Source organism: Leguminivora glycinivorella, chromosome 2 (assembly GCF_023078275.1).
Source record: "Leguminivora glycinivorella isolate SPB_JAAS2020 chromosome 2, LegGlyc_1.1, whole genome shotgun sequence".
Classification (NCBI taxonomy): Eukaryota; Metazoa; Arthropoda; class Insecta; order Lepidoptera; family Tortricidae; genus Leguminivora; species Leguminivora glycinivorella.
Genome location: NC_062972.1, coordinates 31,856,622 through 31,879,474, shown reverse-complemented (window position 1 = coordinate 31,879,474; position 22,853 = coordinate 31,856,622). Strand labels below are relative to the sequence as shown.

The window sequence follows — 22,853 nt, the reverse complement described above, 5'->3', positions numbered from 1 at the left end:
AACTGTTATTTTATTGGAAATTGCAGCAGGTAAAATAACATTAATTGGGCGTTTTCAACAATAAATCTCGAATATAGAATTTCACCACTGGACGTGTTTGGGCTCATTCTTCTCAGAATCACGAGTTGATTCGATCCCGACGATAAAAAAATGTGTTTTTATTTTTTTAGTTTTTATTTATTTTGGAAAACGCCCAATTCAACAAAAATGCAGTCAAGATTTTTTTTATTAAATGCTAAAATCATACATCAAAATTCATATTTTATCTAGAATAACTATCTAGGTATGAATTCTAAAACGCACGATGAAAGATTCAGAGATCACAGGTATCCGTTTAAAAATGCATAGACAACATAACAGCTATAACAAGAGAGTAGACTAGAAACAGGAACCAATCTAGCGCCGCTGCTACTTCGTCTCTTTCACTTGGTGTAGCTGTCTCTGTCTCCATTTCTGGTATGTTTCCGTTTCTGGGAGGTGTGACTTCGTCTTCTTCGCCAGAGTAGGCTTCGTTTATTCTGTCGTAGTTTTCAGCGCTCTGTGAAAGGAAGTTTTAGTTCAGACTTGGTAAATGATCAATAGACCAGTTCACAATCTTGATGTCGACAAGCGACTGAGTAACTATCAGGATGTAGGTAATCTTAAATTGCAGAAAAAAAGACATTTAACAATTTTGAATGCTCCAGTATCTACATATTAATCTTATGATCCCTGTAAATTGGTTAGTATTACTTAAATGGTACGAGAGTCAAAATTAAAAGGCAAAATACAACACGCCATTGGTAGAACTTACAGTAACCTCCTTATCATATAGGATGGATTAAGAACTTACCTTAACAGGAGGCAAGAAGAATATAATCCTAAACATCTTAGAGCGGAGAAGTGATTGCACTAAGTGGGTCTGGCAGAGACGTTCTGCCGTCGATGTCATCAGTAACACCTGAAGTAACAGCGCTAGCAGAACACCACCCAAAACGGTCACGTATAGGACCACTGAAAATAAATGCACGTTTTAAGTAGAAACTTGGTGATCCTGAGACGATAATTAATATTGTTTACTGGGAATTTCTTTTTGACAAATGCCATGAATGTAAATAAGATATAAAATCTAAATTAGTTAATGTAGGGAGAATTCAACTTTAAAAACCTTGGGTGAGGTGAATGCGATCAATTTTCGAATTTCTTTAAATCAAAATGTTATGTAGCTACAAAAAGAGCCTTCAATTATAAGATGATTGACTAATATTTGGATTTTGCAAAGCCCCACATAATTATGGAATATAAGGATAAAATGTAGAACTATAAGTACAAGTTCCAGTTTTAAAAAACTCAATACCATTTGAATAGACTCACTCCGGAATTTAAGGTTGACCATTAGGTTGAGTTGAATCTGGATAATTTTATACTCACGTATAGTAGGCACGGTATGTATAGGCACTAGATAGTCCACATAGCACAGTCCCACACAAATGACGACGGTGCAACCAGCGTAGAACCACACGCGAGACATCTGGAGTGGCTCACTCCAGAACGACATCAGCACGAACAGCACGAGGACTAAAACAAATCCATACAATATTATAAATGGGAAAGTTTGTGTGTCTGTTTGTTTGTCCGTCTTTCACGGCAAAACGGAGGGACGAATTGACGTGATTTTTTAAACGAAGATAGTTGAAGGGATGAAGAGTGACATAGGCTACATTTTGTCTCTTTCTAACGCGAGCGAAGCCGCGGGCAAAAGCTAGTATTAAATAAATAAAAATAAAATAATACTGAAGGTCGCTAGAAATCGCTGGATGTAGATAGCATGACCAGATTCTGATGTAGTGTCCAGCAGTATACGACTTTTGGCTGATGATGAAGAAGCCGTTGTGAACTAGGGTTAAAAGCATCATATTCGAGCATTGGAATATCCAATCTCTTTACATATATTAATAGGTGACTGCTCGTAGCACTATATGATATTCCACCAATACCACCATTGGGAAACAGGGACGAGGACAGGGATATGATTTTCTTGGAGTATTCTACGAGAACATATCCGAATCAGAAGGTTAAGATATTAATTAAAACTGCTTGCTCTTTATGTCCGTCCTGACAGACGCATTTTCACTACATAGTATAAAACAAAGTCGCTTTCTCTGTCCCTATGTCCCTATGTCCCTATGTATGCTTAAATCTTTAAAACTACGCAACGGATTTTGATGCGGTTTTTTTTAATAGATAGAGTGATTGTAGAGGAAGGTTTACATGTAGGTATGGTACCCGTGCAAAGCCGGGGCGGGTCGCTAGTTAGTATATAAAACACAACCGCAATATTAAGCATTGTTGACCAAAAACTGTTCTCCTTGAATTGTCTTTGTCAAGCACTATAGAAAGGAATACTAAAATAGTCCCTTCATATCTCGAAAGGGCGTATAAAACACATTGAAAGCGGTGATCGTTGTCAGTTATTATAAAACCTTAACTTACCCAAAAGCGGTGTATAAAACACAACATTAAACGCCGTCGCTCGTCTACTCAACGAAATGTTGACCAGGAACCGATCACTCTGGTTGGTGTCATTGTCGTTAGCAGTGAAGATGGTGTGCCAAGCAGACGGTTCAACCACTCCTTGCTTCCATTCTATGTTCCATTCGTTAGGGATTACTTTGCTGCTTTCTGAAAACTGTTTGGGAGTTATATTGCCATCTCTTCAAATAATGCTGGGTCTGAGCAAGCATAAAAAATGGTATGACTTCAGTTTGCAAAATGATATTGCGAGTAGATATAGGCTTTAATTTTGCTTCTTTGAGAAGAAAAGTGAGAGTCAAATTATCACTGGCTGGTTCCGTTTCTCAGTTACTGTTTTTAATCCCCGACGCTAAAACGACGGGGTGTTATAGTTTGACGTGTCTGTCTGTCCGTGTGTGTGTGTCTGTGACATCGTTGCTCCCAAACGGATGAACCGATTTAGATTTAAACTGAAAGATATACCATACACTAAAGAAAAAGCGATCAAGCCCACTGCCACTGCCAAGCTCCCGGCTTCGCCACCAGTGGGCTTGATCGCTTTTTCTTTAGTGTATGGTATCTATTTCAGTTTATAATTTATATATAGTAGTGTTACTACTTAAAAAAAAAAAAACAAATCAAAAAATATTTAATAAAATAATTTGATTTGTTCCCTACATCGATTTAGATTTAGTTTTTTTTGTTAGAAATCTGAATTAGTCGGGATTGTTCTTAGTGAGAATTGGTCTACTGTGTCGGGGTTTTTTTTTCAAAATTGTAATTTTGTGGTTAGGTTATTGAAGAAATTCTTCTTTCTTTAAAATACCTCGTTATAAAACTACTTACAACAGCCATCTTCTCGTTCGCATGACTGATTTGCTCTAGGATGATCTTCTCATGTGGTTCCCATGGAGCAATGACTATAGAGCAATGATAGTCATCGTGAGGCCAGCTGGAAAGGAAAATTAGAATAAAACGACGATGGTAACCTCAAAACAACTGTTATTTTAATGCAGAACATAACCCTTCTTGTCCCGAGATAGGCGTAAGAGTGCGACACAGTTTACACTTAATGTAGCTCCTTACGATCTTGTTAATTTTTCTGTACATGCTAATATGCTTTATAGGTTTATATTGACCGGGATATAGACCGTGATTACCTTTTTATTTTTGTCGAGCTCCCGATATTTCGACGCAGTTGCATGCATCATGATGCCGTGATCATGATGCATGCAACTGCGTCGAAATATCGGGAGCTCGACAAAAATAAAAAGGTAATCACGGTCTATATCCCGGTCAATATAAGTCTAATGAAAATAACCGTGAATCATTCAAAACTCTTATGCTTTATAGGTTTCATGAGACCTGTTGAAATCTTTGAATCTTTTTGAAAATTATATTTTGAAAACACAAAAATAAGAAAAAGAGGACACATAACAAAACAAGACATTAACTAAATCTAGGTGACGAAATAACGTCGAGGCTTCGTTGCGTCGTCTGTCCCGGCGTATAATTCGGCAGGTTGCCCCGGAACCGCCGAAAGACAACACCCAGAAGTCTGTGCTTGCGATGGTGTCCTGCAGCGGCCGCAGCACGCGCACAACAAACGAACTGAAGTGCATGTAGTGACGCGAATGTAGCTGCTGCACCCTCAGCGTGAAGCCAGACATTATGTCAACAACAGACGCTTGGGTCAACTTTATAAAGGGAAGAAGTGACACTTGTTACCTAAATTAGAAGTGGGTTCTTACTTATTGGTAGTTTTGGCATAATTGAAGCACCAACTGGTGAGATGAGTCTGGAAGTAGTAGGTCGCTTCTCCGCTGTTCACCATCGTGATGGGACCTGGGTTGTCAATGTCTACGGATCCTTGGTCTTCGGAACTGAAATGACATTAGGATTCTTGGGTGAAAAGTGTACTATTTAGGTGATCATCAGTAAAAAAGAACTATATTTTAATATTTATATAATCTGTGAATAATAGTTATAGTTTACTTGAATAGGAAAAACGTGGGCCGCCAAATTTGTCCGTCGCTGAAGGTTAGCTTGGTGATATTGTTGAACTTGTCTGGATTCCATGCCATGCTGTCATCCACCCAACTCTGAAATAAGTAGAACAACTACAATAGCAGCATGTGTACAGTCTTCGTGAAGTATGTGGTGAAGAAATTAGGTAAGCACGAATCGATTGAAAAGGAAATCTCGCAAACTTTGATAAGTTTCCTCAAAATTAACAGTCGGTTTTTTTCGGAGATAGCCTTGAGTTTATACGGTTACTTTATTAACTCTTGCAGCCAGTGAGCGATAAATCCAAATTTTATCGTAACGGGAAACTCTGCTCAGGTGCATCCCTGATTTGATTATAGCCGTAAGCACGGAAGAAAATGTTAACGCCTGGTCTTGATATCTTGAAGTTGAATGACTAATTAAAGATCTTACCGCTACTATTGCTACTCCAGTGACCATTTTGGAAGTGAATGGGCTGTACTTAAGGCTAGTAATCTTGAAGCCAAGCCTTATTATGACTGGAGACGAAGGCGGGAGATGCGGTGCGCGGTCTTGAAGCAGAGCTGCCTTGAGTTTGTCAGCGTTCGACATTAGAGGGTCCACTGCTTCGGAATTTGTAGTTGAACCTGGGGAGTTATAGTTATATCACAAGATGACAAGTAATAAATATTTAGCAAAAATTAATGTGTTCCTTACTATAAATCTATTTAAGTTTGATGTTAGTAAAGATACTGATGTTGTTACAAACATTTAAAATCATAAAGAATATGGTACATGAGAATAAGCAGCAAACGCTGAACTAATACGAAATATTAATGTAAGAAAAATAGTAAAGTTAGGTTAATACCTACAATCATCTACCTCTTTTCCGTTAGTGGACACGGCTAAAGTTCTACCCTAATTTTATCATCCTCCTTGCGTTATTCCGGCATTCGCTACGGCTCATGGGAGCCTGGGGTACGCTTTGAAAACTTATCCTAAGATTTGGCGTAGGTCCTACTTTTACAAACGCGACTGCCATCTGACCCTAAGTCCGTTTTCACACTATCCGATACGATATCGGATGTCGGACCGATATCCCATACATTACAGGCGCCATCTTGGTTTTTTTCTATTGAAATCCTTCCGACATCCGATATCGGATCGGGTAATGTGAAAACGGACTAAGGGTAAATATGCCTTATTGGGATTAACTAGTCTGGTTTTCTCACGATGATTTTCTTTACCGAAAAGCGGCTGGCAAATATGAAAAGAGTTTTCGCACATAAGTTCCGAAAAACTCATTGGTACAAACCGGGGTTTGAGCCCTCGACCTCAGGATAGGCCACCGGCGCTAAAGTTCTACCATAGTGTATGTTATCATGGATGTACTTACTATTAGTTCCTTCAGGTGGACAATCGTAGCAGAACTTGGCTTCCACTCCGCTCCAGGCAGCAAAACTGAAGTACCGGATGGCGAGCGGGTTGTTATCGCGATAATCTAGGAAGGGCTCTTCGCCTTCTTTGCCGAATTGTACGGCACCATCTGAGAAACGAATCCTCTAGTTTTGATTTGATATAGTCAAGGATTAAATCAATATTAACAACATAACACAAGTTTAGTACGGCTCAAACTAAGTATAGGATAAGTAAAAAGATTTGTTAATCCTCCCATTTACTTGGAATCGGCCATGAAGAGTGTGCTCCCATCTTAAGGCCCGGCGACCACTATCAGCACAGCACCGCATGGCACGACTGCCAAGGTATACCTCAGCAGTCCTCGGTAGCGTAAAGCATACTTTGTAACACCTCGGCATGCCTCGGAATCGTAAGGCATACTTAAGGATGCCTCGGCATATTATCTCGGCATACCTCGGTCGACTTTGGTAGTGTAAGGCACACCTAACAACACCTGATACCTGAGAATTATTCGGCATCGTAAGACATACTTAAGGTCACCTCCGCATAACACGGAAGTCCGAAGCGGGAACTTCGCAACGCGCTCGCCGCAAAAATATATTAGGCATTTGTTTGATTTGAGACAGAGTGACAGAGCTCTTCGGCATCCCTAAGAATACCTTGGCAATCCTAAGCAGACTTCGTCATGCCTGAGAACTCTACGATGATCTCTCTACACTTTTAATACCCAAAATCTATAAAATATTGTTTTTTTAAGTCAAATACTACAGAAGACAAACATGTAATGTGCCAAATTTGATATGAGTCTAGTAGCCTATTAAAGTAGGTACCTGTAGTGATTCTAATGAAGAATGGCCTGAACTCTATCGCGGAGAGTATTCCGACGGTCGGCTTCGAGATCTTCCCGTTTCGTCTCAAGTTACGCCGCAGCTCCGTGAACTTGTTGCCTCCTCCTCCAACAACTAAAAAATAAAAATTAAATAAAGGAAAATTAAACGGCACCTTGCTGTACAGGTGCCGCAGCCGAATGGCATTTCTGCGACGCGAAACGGAAACGAAACGCCGCGAAAGGTAGTCTGGCCCTGTCGCGCCAATACGCAAGAGCGATAGAGATTGATATCTACGAGCGTTTCGCTTTGTGAGTGTTTGTGCCATTCGACTACGTACCCAGACCCCGTAGCCGAATGGCATTTCAGCGCCACGAAACGCAACCGAAACGCCGCAGAAATGTAGTCTGGCTATGTCGAGCGATAGAGATAGATAGCTACGTCAGAGCTATCGTGAGCGTTTCGTGAGCGTTTGTGTATTCGGTATTCGGCTATGCACACAGATTGTGTAATGTCTAGGTCTTGGACATGTGATGAATCTTCAAAATATTCGTTTTTCGAAGGAGCTTACCTGATTGAAGTGACAGAGGCAACATTTTCGTAATAAAGAAACAATATTAAACAATTTAGAAGTAATTACGAGTTCACACTGATTTATACAGAGTGGGGCCTGTAACAAAGGCGAAGAATTGAACTGTAGGCTATTCTCCTTATACTGATCAACATTTGTTCAGTGACTTTTAAAAATTATGAAGTCTTTAAATTTTAATTTTTTTATACAAAATAAATATTAGCTTCAATGTACCCCATTATTGTTGGCATTGACGTTGTCTGTCACACTTTAGACTTAACAGAATTCGCAATACATTACCTCTTATAAAAAACTTTCAAGGGTGATAAAAATCAAAATACAAGTTATTTTTAAAAGTCGCCGAACAAATGTTGATCAGTATAAGGAGAATAGCTTAGAGTTCAATTCTTCACCTTTGTTACAGGCCCCACTCTGTATATTCGCGAATTAGCAAAGTTAGCTTCATCTTGTTGCTTTTGATTATGATTACACAGAAAATTTTATGATCTGCCGGATGTTACTATCTAACTAAAGAAATACTCCGTTTATTTTTAACCCCCGACGCAAAAACTACAGGTCGTTATAAGTTTGACGTGTCTGTCTGTCTGCGTGTGTGTGTAGATCTGTGGCGTGTCGTCGTAGCGGATGAATCGATTTAGATTTCATTTTTTTTTAAGCTGAATTAGTCGGCACTTTTCTGAAATGCTTGATGATAATTACGAGCAATGTTTGATGAAAACCGGTCGATTGTGGGGTTTTTTCTCAATTTATTAATTTAAAATTTTACCCGTTTATAAATTTGTTTTGCCAATTACAATCTATGACCGGGATCTAAAGTATCTAAACAACAATCACGCAAATTAGTTTGTGTCCCGTCGGAGCTATCGCAGCCTAATTTGATAACTCGCGAACTCGGTAATAACTGTTTGCTAGTTTGCACACAAGTGGCCAGTTGCCCGTTTGTTTAACTGAGCACAATAAAGATACGGTATGCGTGCAACTAGAGTTGAACCAGAGAGCAAAGCTTAGAAATAAAAGTGGACAATCACTGTTCCGGCGAGGTTTTGATTTGCAACATTTGATTCATATTATGCCAAGTTAACTATTAAGACCTTTAAAGAAATATTTCCACTACCTGAACTTGGGGTCTGGGAACGTTTGGGATAAGGCACTTTAGTGACACTAAACGGAAGAGACACTCCAGTGGAACTCCATGTAGCAGTAGTATGTCAATTTAGAATATTTTTTACCGAATCCTTATGGATTTAGACCTAGGTTGACAGGGTGACATGGTCTTACTCTAAAACAGATTCAATTATCATCCAAGACAATGATTCTTGCGAGGCCGAGCGGTCTAGGCATCTGTCTGGTAAACAGAGAAACGCTGCTTACATTCCGGTTCTGGGCACTAAACCTTAGTATTTTTCCTTTGTATTGTACATACTCACCTATTTCATACACCGGGTCCTTCACAGTAGGATTAGCTTTAGTAGAAAGCAGTATATGTCCATTATTAGCTGCCAGGATGGCGATATGCATCTCCAGTGCCACGCTGGCGTCAGATTTCACGTGTTCTCGGTCTTCAGCATCGATTTTGTAAAACGTTTCGTACTTGTACCCGTGTTTGCATATGTGTTCTTTGCACTTTGCCACCACTGGAAATAAAGAAAAAAAGAATAGTTATTTGTTTTAAAAAGGGGGTAAAGTTGTTGTTTGTGGGGTGACGTGCAGTCTAACTCAGCAATTCCCGTCAACTTTGTACAATGCCACGTCAGCAAATTTTAATTGATCCTATTTTGTTACCAACATTTAGTAATATAATTCGACTTTCGTAAGATATATACAGGATAATTGTTATAATTAAGAAAATATAGATACCTACTAGAGAACCTTAATGACGAAATAAAACTTAATAAAATCTCAATTCATCAACAAAATCTTGGTAACAAAATAGGAATTAATAAAAACAAATTTAACTTTTCCCTTAATTTTTGTACAAAGTTGACGGGAATTGCTGAACTACAGGCTAGACTGTGGCGTGCGCCAAGGCGGGTTGACATCTCCGGACCTATTTAACCTATATCCTATATGTCAATAACCTTGTCGAGGAGCTGAGAGGCTCTGACGTTGGTTGCCATATTTTGTCACAGACAATGAAGGCAGATTAATGACGAAAATATATTATCCGTCTTAATATAAGAAAAAACTGAGAACTAATTAAATTGTGAAAACAAAAATCCACAATCATTCTAACTTGCTGTCCAATTGTATACCAATCGTAATTTAAATTTAGTCGCTTGTTCCTAATTTCCAAATAAAGCCATTACTAAGAAATTTCCTAAACGTTCAAATTACAAATTCATCAAACACTAATTTATTTAATTTCTCGTTAAACATGAAGGATACTTTCCTTGAAGTTATTTAAATTGGAGCGAGCAACGGAATCGGAACTTTTAAATCATTAAACTTGTATTTTAAACTTTTGTTAGTAATAATTCCTGGAAAGTTCCGTGGCAGTAAGACTGCTTGGTTTCATAAAAATGTAGATTTGAAAAGGTATCTGGGCCATTGTACAGGAAAAAATATATTGATTATTATGAACTAAGTATCTTAAAATAAAGTAACTACTCGTAATTAAACTAATTAAAAAAAAACTAAATGTATCTTAACTTAAATAAACAGTATAATAACATATGTACCTAGAGAAAAATAATTTAAGAACAAGGACTACCCCCCAATCTGGGCCATTTACTTTCTTCTTCGACTAGCGTTTGCCCGGCCTAGCGCAAGGGTCCGCTTTCCTTCTCAGTCTTCTCCACTTTGCCTGGTTTTCGGCATTCTCAGATTTGAACAATTCAGGTGTGACTTTGCAAATAAAAATTGAGTTTAAGCTTCTTTTGCGCCTAAATAAGATAAGGCCCTTGAAAAGCTAAAAGAGGGAGTGAAATTGAAAAAATGAAAAGACAGTGTCAAGAAACGGGTCTAAGGTGGTACTGCAGCTGAACTTTTATACAAATTTGGAGCTCCTAAAAACAATAAGCAAAATTAGATACTAACATTATCGTTGCAAGCATTACAAAAGTACCTAACCTACACAATATTTTAGATAAGATAAACTTTAATTTCAAGGTATCAATGCTAATTTGAATTCCGGTATTTAAAAGAACGTAGTCAATTAATTTGTACATTTTCGGGTAGTTCATTATCTCTGTTAACCAACCAAATACAAAAACCAAGCGGATGTGTCACTGACCGACCTGTCTTTAACCATCTTATTTGTTCGAGTAATGTTTTCATTTGCCGTCAACAGACCATAGAGGAATGAGTAAGGGAAGAGTTGTAACTCCATACATCAGTAAATGCGAGTTATTTGTATAGGCATAGTTAAGTGACATCTAGCGACAATCACGCGTCAACTACCGTAAATTATCAGTACTGCTACTTGTCAATAGATGTCGCGACGAACGAAAAGTCATGCTCGCCAATTTTTTAGCTAATATTACAATCAGTATTCTGTTTTCAATTCCTTCTGCTTCTAATATAAGTTGTAAACTGTTCTAATATTTATTTTTTGGTAGATGAGATTGCCACCTAGTATCGAGTAGTGGTACTGATAATTCACGCTATTTGACGCGTGATTGACGCGTGATTGTCGCTAGATGTCAATTAACTATGTCTATACAAATAACTCGCATTTACTGATGTTCAGTTCAGTTCAGTTCAGTTTCTTTATTGGTAAAAGTAAAACATTTAACAGGTCAAGGAAGGTTATCACAGAAATTAGGTACTACATGTTAAAGGTACACGGTAAGATACTAAATTACAGTTGTAGGGAGTTACAACTCTTCTCTCCCTCTATGAATAGAAAGCCTTTTGAGCGTAGATTTTGTTTACATTAATTTCAATATCTACAGTTTACGAAATTCTCTGTATATAGTCTTCTTATGCCCTCTGCAATGTCCCAAATCACAAGAAACACACAACCTTAAGTTAGTTGTTGAACCCAAAACTTAATTTTGACGTTTAAAAGCGTCCAAGCTCGTGAAACGGTTCCCAGTTTAAATATTTAACGGCCAAATGGTCCTTCGAGCCGGATCTATTTAATTATTCAACATAACGGCTGACAAAGTTCGGAAATCTTTTGAAGTGGGTTTGGTTTTAACAATTTGATTGGGTTTTGGCGACGACTTATCCTGGACAGTAGGCCTATGATGCTTCCAATTTTATCATTTATCCATATACACCGTGTTTCCGGTATCACTCAAAACCTCAGACACCCCAACTGATTTTTATTTTTTTAAACGTATCTACAATGTTCATTTTTTAATCTGATGATTATTATTTTTTTAAATTGAATTTTTAATTTTCTGTGCAGCTCTACTCGGCTTTTAACTCTACACTCAATAAAATAATTGCTAGCTACCATCATAAACCTTCAAACTGTTTAATTGTCTATGTTACTGCAACGACATAAGGTTTACCAATAGACAGCTATGTCACTGTAAAGCACTTTAACCTGTGTCACAGTAAACTTCAAATGGACAGGTGACGCAGTAAGCTAATTTAAACCTAACATTCAAAATGACAAGGTTGTAATTAGGTACGAGTTCAATTTGTTATGACTTATGATAAACTTTAAAATTAAACTGACGCACAATGTCTATCTCGTAGCGGAAAAAATAATCGTCCAAGTAACCAGCCAGTATTAATACCCTTAAATACTGAAAAAGGTATACAACCTCTAACAATAATGATATGCACAATGTTGTATTACGAATTTGTAGAATGGGCACGTAAACAATAACTAATAATACAAATTAAAACAAAAAATATTACCCCCATCAAGATATAGCTCAATCGATTCTACTCTCGATTCTGAACAAACAGTTTTCAGGTTTTTAGTGTTAAGTGAAACACGGTGTAGATATCCGTCACATTCTAGCAAAGGTCACAATTGGAATACACATATAAGTCAGTTTCTTATCTAAGTTGATAAGGGATAAAATTGTAAGTATAATAGCCCTACGACTAGGGAACAAATCAAATTATTGTCATGATCCTCCTTGCGTTATCCCAGCATTTGCCATGGCTCATGGGAGCCTGGGGTCCGCTTTGACAACCAATCCCAAGATTTGGCGTAGGTACTAGTTTTTACGAAAGCGACTGTCATCTGACCTTTCAACCCGACGGGTAATTTAGACCTTATTGGAATTAGTCCGGTTTCTTCACGATGTTTTCCTTCACCGAAAAGCGACTGGCAATTATCAAATGACATTTCGCACACAAATCCCGAAAAACTCATTGGTGCGAGCCGGGGTTCGAACCCGCGACCTTCGGAACGAAAGTCACACGTACTTACCGCTAGACTACCATCTTGTATTGTAATTATTGTATTGAATATTTTTTTATTTGTTCTTTTTCAAGTAGTCACACTACCATATATGAAGAAATAGATAGGATAGGCGCCTAGCCTTACTTCTAGATAACATACACTAGAGAAATTCCGTCGGGTACCACGGCGGGCTAATGACGTTAGCCGCGTAAGCTAAAGATCCGGGTTTGATTCCCGGTTCGGCCACCAATGGGCCTTGTAGTTTTTTCTTTCTTGTTTGATATTTATTTCAATTTATAATAGCCCTGCTTAAAGCCGTCCTCGTGACCCGGATCCGGGTTGTGAGCTAGCTGATATAGCTGGACTGATAATTGTTGACACTTTGAGGCAATCGAAATTCAGTCTGGCACTGTAGCGCTAATACAAAAGAGCAATAGAGATAGCCTGTAATAACGATATTAGCGTCTTATGCAAGTTTTAACTTCTACCACAGAATACATAATAGTACAAGTACAGAAGGCTCACTCCCTTTGATATTCACACAATGCCGCCAATCTAAATTCATACCTACATTAACAAACGGACCGCACGCGAGCAGCCGACATTGAATTCTATTGCGCCGCGCGAAGGTCGTCACCACTGAATGGGCCGCGAACCGGCATGTACTTGTAGCGCGGCGATAGAATCGCGGAGTGAGCCGCCCCTGCTTCAACCAAGGATTATATAGGACTAGCTTTTGTCCGCGGCTTCGCTCGCGTTAGAAAGAGACAAAAAGTAGCCTATGTCACTCTCCATCCCTTCAACTATTTTCACTTAAAAAATAACGACAATTCATCGCTCCATTTTGCCGTGAAGAACGGACAAACAAACAGACACACACTTTCCGATTTATAATAATATTAGTATGGATTTACAATCTTCATACGAAGAATCTCTTGCTTCTACGATTATTTTTTATTCTTTCATAAATTGTTTTGGTAGAATTGGCTCCAAGTTCAATCTTTCCTTAACTGTATGTATCTATTTACTCTAGTTAAAGGTTACTTTGTTAATGGACATTGGTTCAACTGAAGTTTCAGTAGCTCATTCATTATTATTATTACTTTTAAATAGTCCTTCAAACTTTTGGAATATGATGGATATTTAAGGTGGGAGCCAGCGGAGTCTGTGTGCTTTAGTCTCTCCTATGATGTTCCTCGAGAGGATGGATGTGGATCGGAATGTGAAAAGAGCATACCTGTGTCGCCAAGCAGGAGGACGACCTGCCGGACGCCCTAGGTATCGCTGGAGCGACATGTGATTGTGGACGCGGATCTGTGCGAATTCCTAAGACTCCTAAGTAGTAAAGCTGATACAAACCTAATAACAGTAATAATAAGTAATGTAACTTAGTATAAGTTAAGTTTCATTGTATTAGGTTTCAAGACAATAAATAATTATTATAATTCCAAGTCAAGAATTGGCGAGTGGTAGCGCAGGACCGAGAAAAGTGGTGATGTCTTGTATCGGAGGCCAAGTCTCATTTTGGGGCACTGAGCCAACGGGGTAGTAGTAGTTTAAGGTGGGATCAGATCTATTAGCATTTAACACAGAGTTGTAAGTACCTATTTAATAAGATATTTAAATAAATATTAAGTATTTGTGTTGTTGTTTGTCGCCCGTGTGGTGACGGGTTAAGAATTTCACCACCCCTTTTCTTCCCGTGGGTGTCGTAGAAGGCGACTGTGGGATATGGGTTAAATTGTTGCGTAGGCGAGAGGCTGACAACCTGCAATGCCACAGTTTCGTTTTCTGTCAACCCCTTATTTGCCAAGAGTGGCACTGAAGCTTTAGTGTTTTCAAGTGCTCAGCCTCCCTCTTGATGGGACATAGGCGTGATTGTATGTATGTATGTATGTGTATTTGTAAAAATATTATAAAAGAGATAATGGCAGTTGGGGATCCATCATCCTCCTTGCGTTACCCTGGCATTTGCCGCGGCTCATGGGACCCTGGGGTCCGCTGTGACAACTAATCCCAAGATTTGGCGTAGGCACCAGTTTTACGAAAGCGACTGCCATCTGACCTCCCAATCCAAAGGTCTTATTGGAATTAGTCCACAATGGAACAAGCCTTCTTCAGCTTGCCTTACCGTGGACTTAGTCAATTTGTGCAAGAAGTCCTATAATATTTCATTGTTTAAATAACCAAAAATACAGCCTATAAGAATGCAATTTCAAGGCAAGGAAACGCGTAAATTATCAACATACATACATACATATATACAATCACGCCTGTATCCCATAAAGGGGTAGGCAGAGCACATGAAAACTACTAAAGCTTCAGTGCCACTCTTGGCAAATAAGGGGTTGAAAGAAAACGAAACTGTGGCATTGCAGTGACAGGTTGCCAGCCTCTCGCCTACGCCAAAATTTAACCCATATCCCATAGTCGCCTTCTACGACACCCACGGGAAAAAAGGGGGTGGTGAAATTCTTAACCCGTCACCACAGAGGCAAATTAAATTATCAACTCGTGCAAAAATTCTAATTTTGTTCACACGATCCTCCTTCCTCCTTAACTTTTTCTTCTTCGTCTTAAGTTTTTCCACGTGCCACAAAAGTTACAAAGAAATAAATAAATAAATAAATATTATAGGACATTCTTACACAGATTGACTGAGGCCCACGGTAAGCTCAAGAAGGCTTGTGTTGTGGGTACTCAGACAACGATATATATAATATATAAATACTTATATACATAGAAAACATCCATGACTCAGGAACAAATATCTGTGCTGATCACACAAATAAAGGCCCTTACCGGGATTCGAACCCGGGACCGCGGCGCAGCAAGCAGGTTCACTACCGACTGCGCCAGACCGGTCGTCACTAAAGAAAGAAACTAACTCAAAAAGAAAAAACGAAGAAAGTAACATACTCTCATAAGTAAAAGTTCCCGTTTCGTTCCCGGCCTCGCACAGTGTCACTAAAACCGCACAGAATAGCAACCGTAACCAATCCATAGTTAAAGCGGCACTAAAATAAAGTGATAATAAAGTAAAGGATGTGGGTAAACAACGGTTCTGACATAAACTTTGTGTGTGCGTTAAGCTAGTAGTAGTAGTAGTAGTAATCAGTTTATTGTGTACAACAGTTTATATACAATTTGTAGGAATAGAACCGACCACTACATAATACGATAATGTAAGAGTAATTATTTATTAATGCCTTATATGTTTATTTATCTTACTGTTAGTTATGATGAAAGTATTAAAGAATATCAATTGACTCATACTAGTCACTGGTTTCCGTCATCTTGGATTGTTATAAAATGGCGGAAATGCAGTGACGGGGGGCAGTTCGAGTACAGACGAGTTGTAGTGAAAAAGTCTTAAATTATTTATTGTAAATTGGTTGTTATAAACGAATAAAGTAAAAGTGATGGTACAAGTAATAGTTTTCATCATCAACCTGGTAATATCCCTAATAATAAGGCGTCCGGGGTATGTTAGCTATACATAGTGAAATAAAAAGGTCCATTTAGACTTTGCATGGTGACTATTGGGGTCATGAACAACTTTTATTATGGGACCAATGCTGAATTCACGAAAAAAAAAACTGTTCCATACAAATGAGCGGCATCAAGTCAAGACAGACGAAATGTATGAAATAGCCAAATTATTTTTTTTTACCCCAAAAGTATTAAAGCAAAGTTTGAACGGTCTTTTTTATTTCACCGTGTATGCCATCCCATCAAAAGATAAAACGTTTAGTTTAACAAAAAATGTGCTCTGACACTCAGGTAATGACCCGGTTGGCCTTCGGGTAAGTACCGCCCCTAGATTCTACGTATTTGACAAGTTTTCGATAGTGTTGTATACATGTTAACTCAAACACAATGCATCTATTCTCGTTCGCAGCCTTAGTGCGTTTTCACATTATCCGATCCGATATCGGATGTCGGACCGATATCCCATACATTACAGGCGCCATCTTGGATTTTTTCCATTGAGATCCTTCCGACATCCGATATCAGATCGGATAATGTGAAAACGGACTTAGGGAAGAACCGCCTCTAGATGGTTTCTACGAATTTGAAAATGACATTTTCGATTGTGTTTATAACTTGTACAGATGTACATGTTAACTCAAACACAATGCATCTACTCTCGTTCGCAGTGTTACAGGAATTTCAGTAGAAAAGACATGCAATTAGAGTAAGTTTATGCATTCGCTAGCGGATAAATGGCAGTATCAAATTCTTGGTCTTGGGTGTTGACGGGATAGTGAACCGATTGACCATTCAATATTTGGTCACATTTCTTTGTTTGTATAATTGGCTCAATATTTTATCATGAAAATAAATACATGAGATGTAACTTATAAGATAGTCTTAATGACTTTAGTCAATATTGTTTCAATTCAAACTTCATTTTAACAATATTTTATCTTTAATATATTAAAATTTAACTGGTGGTCCCGCTACATTGACGTACAAAGAGGAAGCGCACTATCTCGCCGGACGACGATAACCGTCTGCTGGTCGCCGCTGCTAATAAAATGATCATCGGGGGGGTTAAATTTCGCTCATAATAAATCTATATTTGCGTATTATTATAAATATCATAATAGTACCAAAGAGGATCGAGTATATTTATAGAGAATTCAACGAATATTGATTTTGTGCTACATTTCATAAAAGCGAAGCTTTTAAAGCTCTGGCCCGAGTCCTCCCTAATGTGAAGTCATATCGTGTAATAATACTTAGGGTCCCCCCACATCTAGCGTCTCGCGAGCGTCGCGTCGCGCCAACTGTATGGAAAAAGACGCCGCGTCGACGCGACGTCGACGCGGCGTCAGGCTTTGCCCATACAGTTGGCCCGACGCGACGCTCGCGAGACGCTAGATGTGGGGGGACCCTTATAATTTACCTAGCAAAATAGGCTACTTAACCCTTTTTTAAAGTCTGTCTTATATTATTTATTACTGTCCAATAAACCGAAAAAAATGCCATATTTTATAATGACTTTTTATAGCCACCTAGCTAGCTTTTGCCCGCGGCTTCGCTCGCGTTAGAAAGAGACAAAAAGTAGCCTATCCCACTCTCCACCCCTTCAACTATCTCCACTTAAAAAATCACGTCAATTCGTCGCCCCGTTTGCCGCGAAAGACGGACAAACAAACAGACATTCCCATTCTTTCCCATTTATAATATTAGTTTGGATGTGGTGTCCCACTGCTGTGCAAAGGCCTCCTCCAGAGTCTTCCAATCCTCCCGATTAAATGCAGCATCCGTCCAGTTAACTATGGTATTGATCTGCTAAAGCAAATAATAATGTAAATAGTTATATTATATAAATAACTTAAGTAGTGAAATGAATAAAAGATAAATAAATACATTTTGTAAGTGAACATTAAAATTAAATTAAATTAAGTTTGAACCTTGTTTTGCCGTACCTCTCGCCTGAAACACAGGGTTTCCCTAGTTCGGGCAAATGTAAATCATCGATAATTTTATGTATTTGTTGGATGTAATGTAAATATGCAATACTTGTTTTCAATAAAAATTATGTTTATGTTTATGTTTGTTTTCCGTGTGGTGACGGGTTAAGAATCTCACCACCCCCTTTCTTCCCGTGGGTGTCGTAGAAGTCGACTGCGGGATATGGGTTAAATTGTGGCGTAGGCGAGAGGCTTGCAACCTGTCACTGCAATGTCACAATTTTGATTTCCTTCAAACCCTTTTTGCCAAGAGTGGCACTGAAACTTGAGTAGTTCATGTGCTCTGCCTACCCCCTTATGGGATACAGGCGTGATTATATGTTATGTTATGTTATGTTATGTTATGTTTATGTAGTTGTTGAGAAATGAATCCAGGGTCATCCCGCCATCTCGATGGTTGAACCCGAGACCTCCACATGGCAAGACGCACGTTCTTACCGCCAGGCCACCAGCGCTACTAATTTAAACAATTTAATTATTGATAATTACTGAAATGGCCATTTAAGCATGCAAAGCATTAACTTGAACAAGCTTTTAGCATTTGAATAATACATCAAAGTGATAATGTACTCAATTTACAACATTATTGTTTCACTTAAACATATCGTATTCAGAGGTCATAAATGTAACACCAATTCGATTCGAATACTGCGTCACGCTCGCACGTTTAACATTTGAGCTTTAGAGAGAACGAGACAAAACATTGATTTAATTGATACTTAAGTATTGAGAATGCTTCCTTGAGGGTAGACCGGAAGTAACTTACAATTAGTATTTAAATAATATATATTTATGGATTCTTTTATAATAGGCAAACCTAAAATAGTTTTTATATGTACAGTTGACTTCATTTCATTGTAATAAGGTGAAAAAGTAAATAGATACCCACATCTATTTGAAGTTTTTAACCGATCAAGCCCACTGGTGGCGAATCCGGGAATCGAACCCGGGTGGAGACCCGCTGGAGAGCTATCGCGGCTGACGTGTTCGACCGCTACACCACCCCGACCGCCGACCGATTCCCGGCTTCGCCACCAGTGGGCTTGATCGCTTTTTCTTTAGTGTATGGTATCTATTTCAGTTTATAACACAAATAACTTGTCAATATTTTATCGGCCATCTTGTATTTTGAACAGAATTTGAAATTACTATCACTTAGATGACAACTGGCCGGAAGTAACGGAGAATCGGGAATTGTGGAGAGCCAGGGAAGAGGCCTTTGCCCAGCAGTGGGACATTGACTCCAATAGGCTAAGAAAAAAAAATCACTTAGATGGCTAGTAGTTCTCGACTATGCGTTTCTCCAGAAACCTCCTGTACACAACACAGATAAACTGTGGTTGAACTGTCCCCTGCGGTATTTCCGGACCGATACGAACTTCAAACCTTAAAAAAAATAGCGTACACCCGTCTTAAAGGCATTCTTGAAGTCATCATCAGAAATTTAAGAGCTGGGCTCTTGTCGGTGAAGCAATCTCCAGCTTTATCTTTCCTGGGCTTTTTCTTTGACAGCCTGATACGACACGACATTCACTTTCTCTTTCACTTGGTCCATGTATGCCCTCCTTGGCTTTCCTCTCTTTCTTCTTCCTTCTACTTTCCCTTCTATGATGATCTTGATGAATTAGTCGTGTCGTAACAGGTGTCCCAACATATTTCCTCTTCTGCATTCAACAGTTCTTAAAATACACCTCTTTTCTTTCACTCTGTTTAAGACTTCTTGGTTTGTGACTTTCTCTGTCCAACTTATTTTCTCCATGCGCCGCCAGCACCACATTTCAAAAGCTTCAAGGCGTTTTCTGTCTTGTTGCAGCATCTTGAAGTGCAACTTCTAATTCGACTCTCAACTGGCAGCGCGTAACACTCATTCATTGTTACGTTGCGTGAAATGCTGCTCACTCAGCGCGTAACATTCTGTCAGTGTCGTTGCGCTGAACGTGACTTACTCATTCCATTCATTCACTTGTTTATCCAGTCAGTGACAGAACAGGTGCCGTAGCCAAATGGCATTTCTGCGACGCAAAACGAAAACGAAACGCCGCGAAAGGTAGTCTGGCTCTGTCGCGCCAATACGCAAGAGCGATAGAGATAGATATCTATCTACGAGCGTTTCGTTTCGTGAGCGTTTGTGCCATTTGGCTAGGTACCCAGAAATTAATTGGAATGTTTAATGTTTGTTTTTCAATAATTTGACCAAATAGCAATGTAAAATGTTTTTTCTACTCCCGTACTGTTATTCGTGAGTTACAAGGTCGTGCATAGAACTTTAAAACCCTACATAAAAGATGTCAGGACAAGTCTGTCTAGTCTATACCCTGAAAACATTTAGTAGCAGTAGCACGATATAGCTGTTACAGTTCAGTAAATACATTGCTACCAACTTAACAAACCAATTCGCAGAGTCGAGACTCTTTCGTTTTCTGCTGCGTTCATTGGCGACGCGTCGAATCGCATTCAAATGTATGAGAACTCGATTCAACTCGGCTCGATTCGTCTTAGTGGCCAGGCTTCAAAGAACCATACCATAGACAGTTTTATTTTCATGTTTGCACTCAAACTGCATATTCAAAATGGTAGGCGGTCCACTAGATAACTAAGATGACTGAAAGTAGGTATTCGTTGATTTATAATTTTCTTTCAAAATAAGTGCTTGGTCGTAGAAAAAGTATTGTATGCAACGGTGTTTAACTGAGTCAAAAAATGCTCGTGGCGTCTTTATTAACAATTTTCGGCTTCGCCTCAAATTGTTACCCACGCCACTCACCTTTTTTAACCTCTTTTAACCACCAGTTGCATAAAATACTATAAAACAGTAGAAAGATGGACGTAACTAATCGCAAAACCGTGATGGTCACTTGACAATATGTTTTTGAGGTTATGTTACGAAGTTTCACGCACTGTTTTTTTATTTGAATTTTACTTACTTTTCTAATTTCTAAACTAATTTTCTCATTTTAGTTTAACTAAATAATTAAGGTCAGGTGGGGTAAGGGGGACTATGGGGGAAGGGAAACACTGATTGGTAACTCTGAATTAATAGACTGTAGCTGGGTCATTTGGTGGTCGGTAAGGTACAACCTAGGATTTAGATCCAAAACAAAAACAAAAATAGAGCTAGCTCTAAGGAGTGTGCGTCCTTGACAAAAACAAAAAATCAGTTGTCGTGCTACAAGACCACGAGTTGGACGAGTATTATTTTGTGTAGTGATTTGGGTAGCAAAAAGTCATGTCCGAAGACTTTTGATATCTGTAAATATTCCTATATATGTTTAATGTTCATGTCTGGTATTTGAATTTGAGAAAACTATGCTGTAAATATGAAAATTCAACGTGATTCATAACACAACCTACAAATGACATACCGGGGTAACGGGAACTACTATAGCCGGGGTAAGTGGAACATATGTTTCCTTTTCCCGATTTCAGGGGTCATGAACATTTTCAGAGACACATATTCTATAAGTACAGAAATTTTGTATTGATCCAAGCTTCAGTATTTTAAATACGATTAATTACTAATAATTAATAGTCGTTTTTAAATTTGCAATACTGAAATTTGAATATTCGAAAAAAACTTGTAAAAAAATCTTTAAAAACAATTATAATTTTTAGTTAACCACCCCTGTCTCAAGCCCATATGTTCCCCTTACCCCGAATTTCAATTTATGTAAATATTTTCTATTTTAAACTATATGTCAAAGAACCAAAGTCTCCATTTGATTGATGATGTTTTTTTTTATTTACATTGCCGGTATATTCCACACTAGCACCAATACTTTGAGATTTTAGCGAAGTGTTTCCCTTACCCCAAAACCCGGGAAAGGGAAACGGCAGGACCAGCCTAAACATTTTATCAATTTCCAGCTACATGCAATAAAGCTAGTTTAAAAATTAATTTCGCCCTAGAAAGCAGACTTAAAGAAGCATACTTTGTGTCGGTCAAGATAAATATACGACATTAAATAAAGTGATTAGAGCTCGATGTAAAATATAAAAAATGAAGTATGTTTCCCTTACCCCACCTGACCTTATAAACTTAATCAACTATAAATTTCCTATACTGAACTTTCACTGTAAAAGGCTCTCTATTAGCAAGAAAGTTTAAATTGGCAAAACTTTCAGTTGACAAGTTTTGTATTGAATATCAACTTCCAATAAACAGGTAGTTATGCTTGTTTGTTGATATTTCACAAAGTTGTATTAGGGGAAACTGGGGCGAGTTGGTACATGGTAGACATATTGCATTAGTGCGACCACGGAAGTATAGAGTGCGACAGAGGTTTTTTAATAACAAGTTTTGACATTTGACAGCCAATTTAGTACATTGGAAATCTATGTCCATATCACACCTCGGATTAACACATTGATTTAATACAGCTATCAAACAATCGGCCAATCATCTGTCATCCACAATCCATCAAGATTAACAGCGGCCATATTGATTTCTAATCACTATACTCGTATCTGTATTAATCCAGTCATTATTAACTCACGCAAACTCGTAACTCACTTGAATATCACGTTGCAAATTCAAACTTAAAGTAATTAACATTGAGTTTGAAATCAACTGAAAGTGTAAAATTTAGTTGCGCTTAAAAGTTGCAGCACGTTCGCCACAATCGAATTCTATTCGAATAACTTTGCAATGTCGTATCTCGGCCCGTTGTGTTTTTTAAATTTCAACTTCAAAGCAACGGCAATATAGTTTAATTTACAGTGTAGTGATTAGAAAAATGAGTGTT

At 38.4% G+C, this 22,853-nt stretch overlaps 1 protein-coding gene across 1 annotated transcript; it reads right to left on the bottom strand.

The window, feature by feature from the left end:
* Positions 1 to 208: 208 nt before the first annotated feature.
* LOC125240420 (acetylcholine receptor subunit alpha) lies at positions 209 to 15,655 on the bottom strand. The gene is made up of 12 exons (XM_048148306.1): positions 15,548 to 15,655; positions 8,745 to 8,951; positions 6,729 to 6,860; positions 5,876 to 6,025; positions 4,933 to 5,126; positions 4,489 to 4,595; positions 4,245 to 4,376; positions 3,340 to 3,445; positions 2,473 to 2,668; positions 1,411 to 1,557; positions 833 to 993; positions 209 to 538 (listed from the first exon to the last, which is right to left on the bottom strand). Exons 1-12 carry the CDS (start codon positions 15,630 to 15,632, stop codon positions 335 to 337), a joined length of 1,821 nt encoding a protein of 606 aa, XP_048004263.1. The 5' UTR covers positions 15,633 to 15,655; the 3' UTR covers positions 209 to 334.
* Between the last annotated feature and the right edge of the window lie 7,198 nt (positions 15,656 to 22,853).

Excerpts from the sequence above, each read along its gene's own strand:
- LOC125240420 (XM_048148306.1), bottom strand. The coding sequence starts at position 15,632 with ATGGATTGGTTACGGTTGCTATTCTGTGCGGTTTTAGTGACACTGTGC. Across the intron at positions 6,861-8,744 it reads GGACCCGGTGTATGAAATAG|TTGTTGGAGGAGGAGGCAAC; the intron begins GTGAGTATGTAC and ends TTTATTTTTTAG. Across the intron at positions 4,377-4,488 it reads CCCACGTTTTTCCTATTCAA|TTCCGAAGACCAAGGATCCG; the intron begins GTAAACTATAAC and ends ATGTCATTTCAG.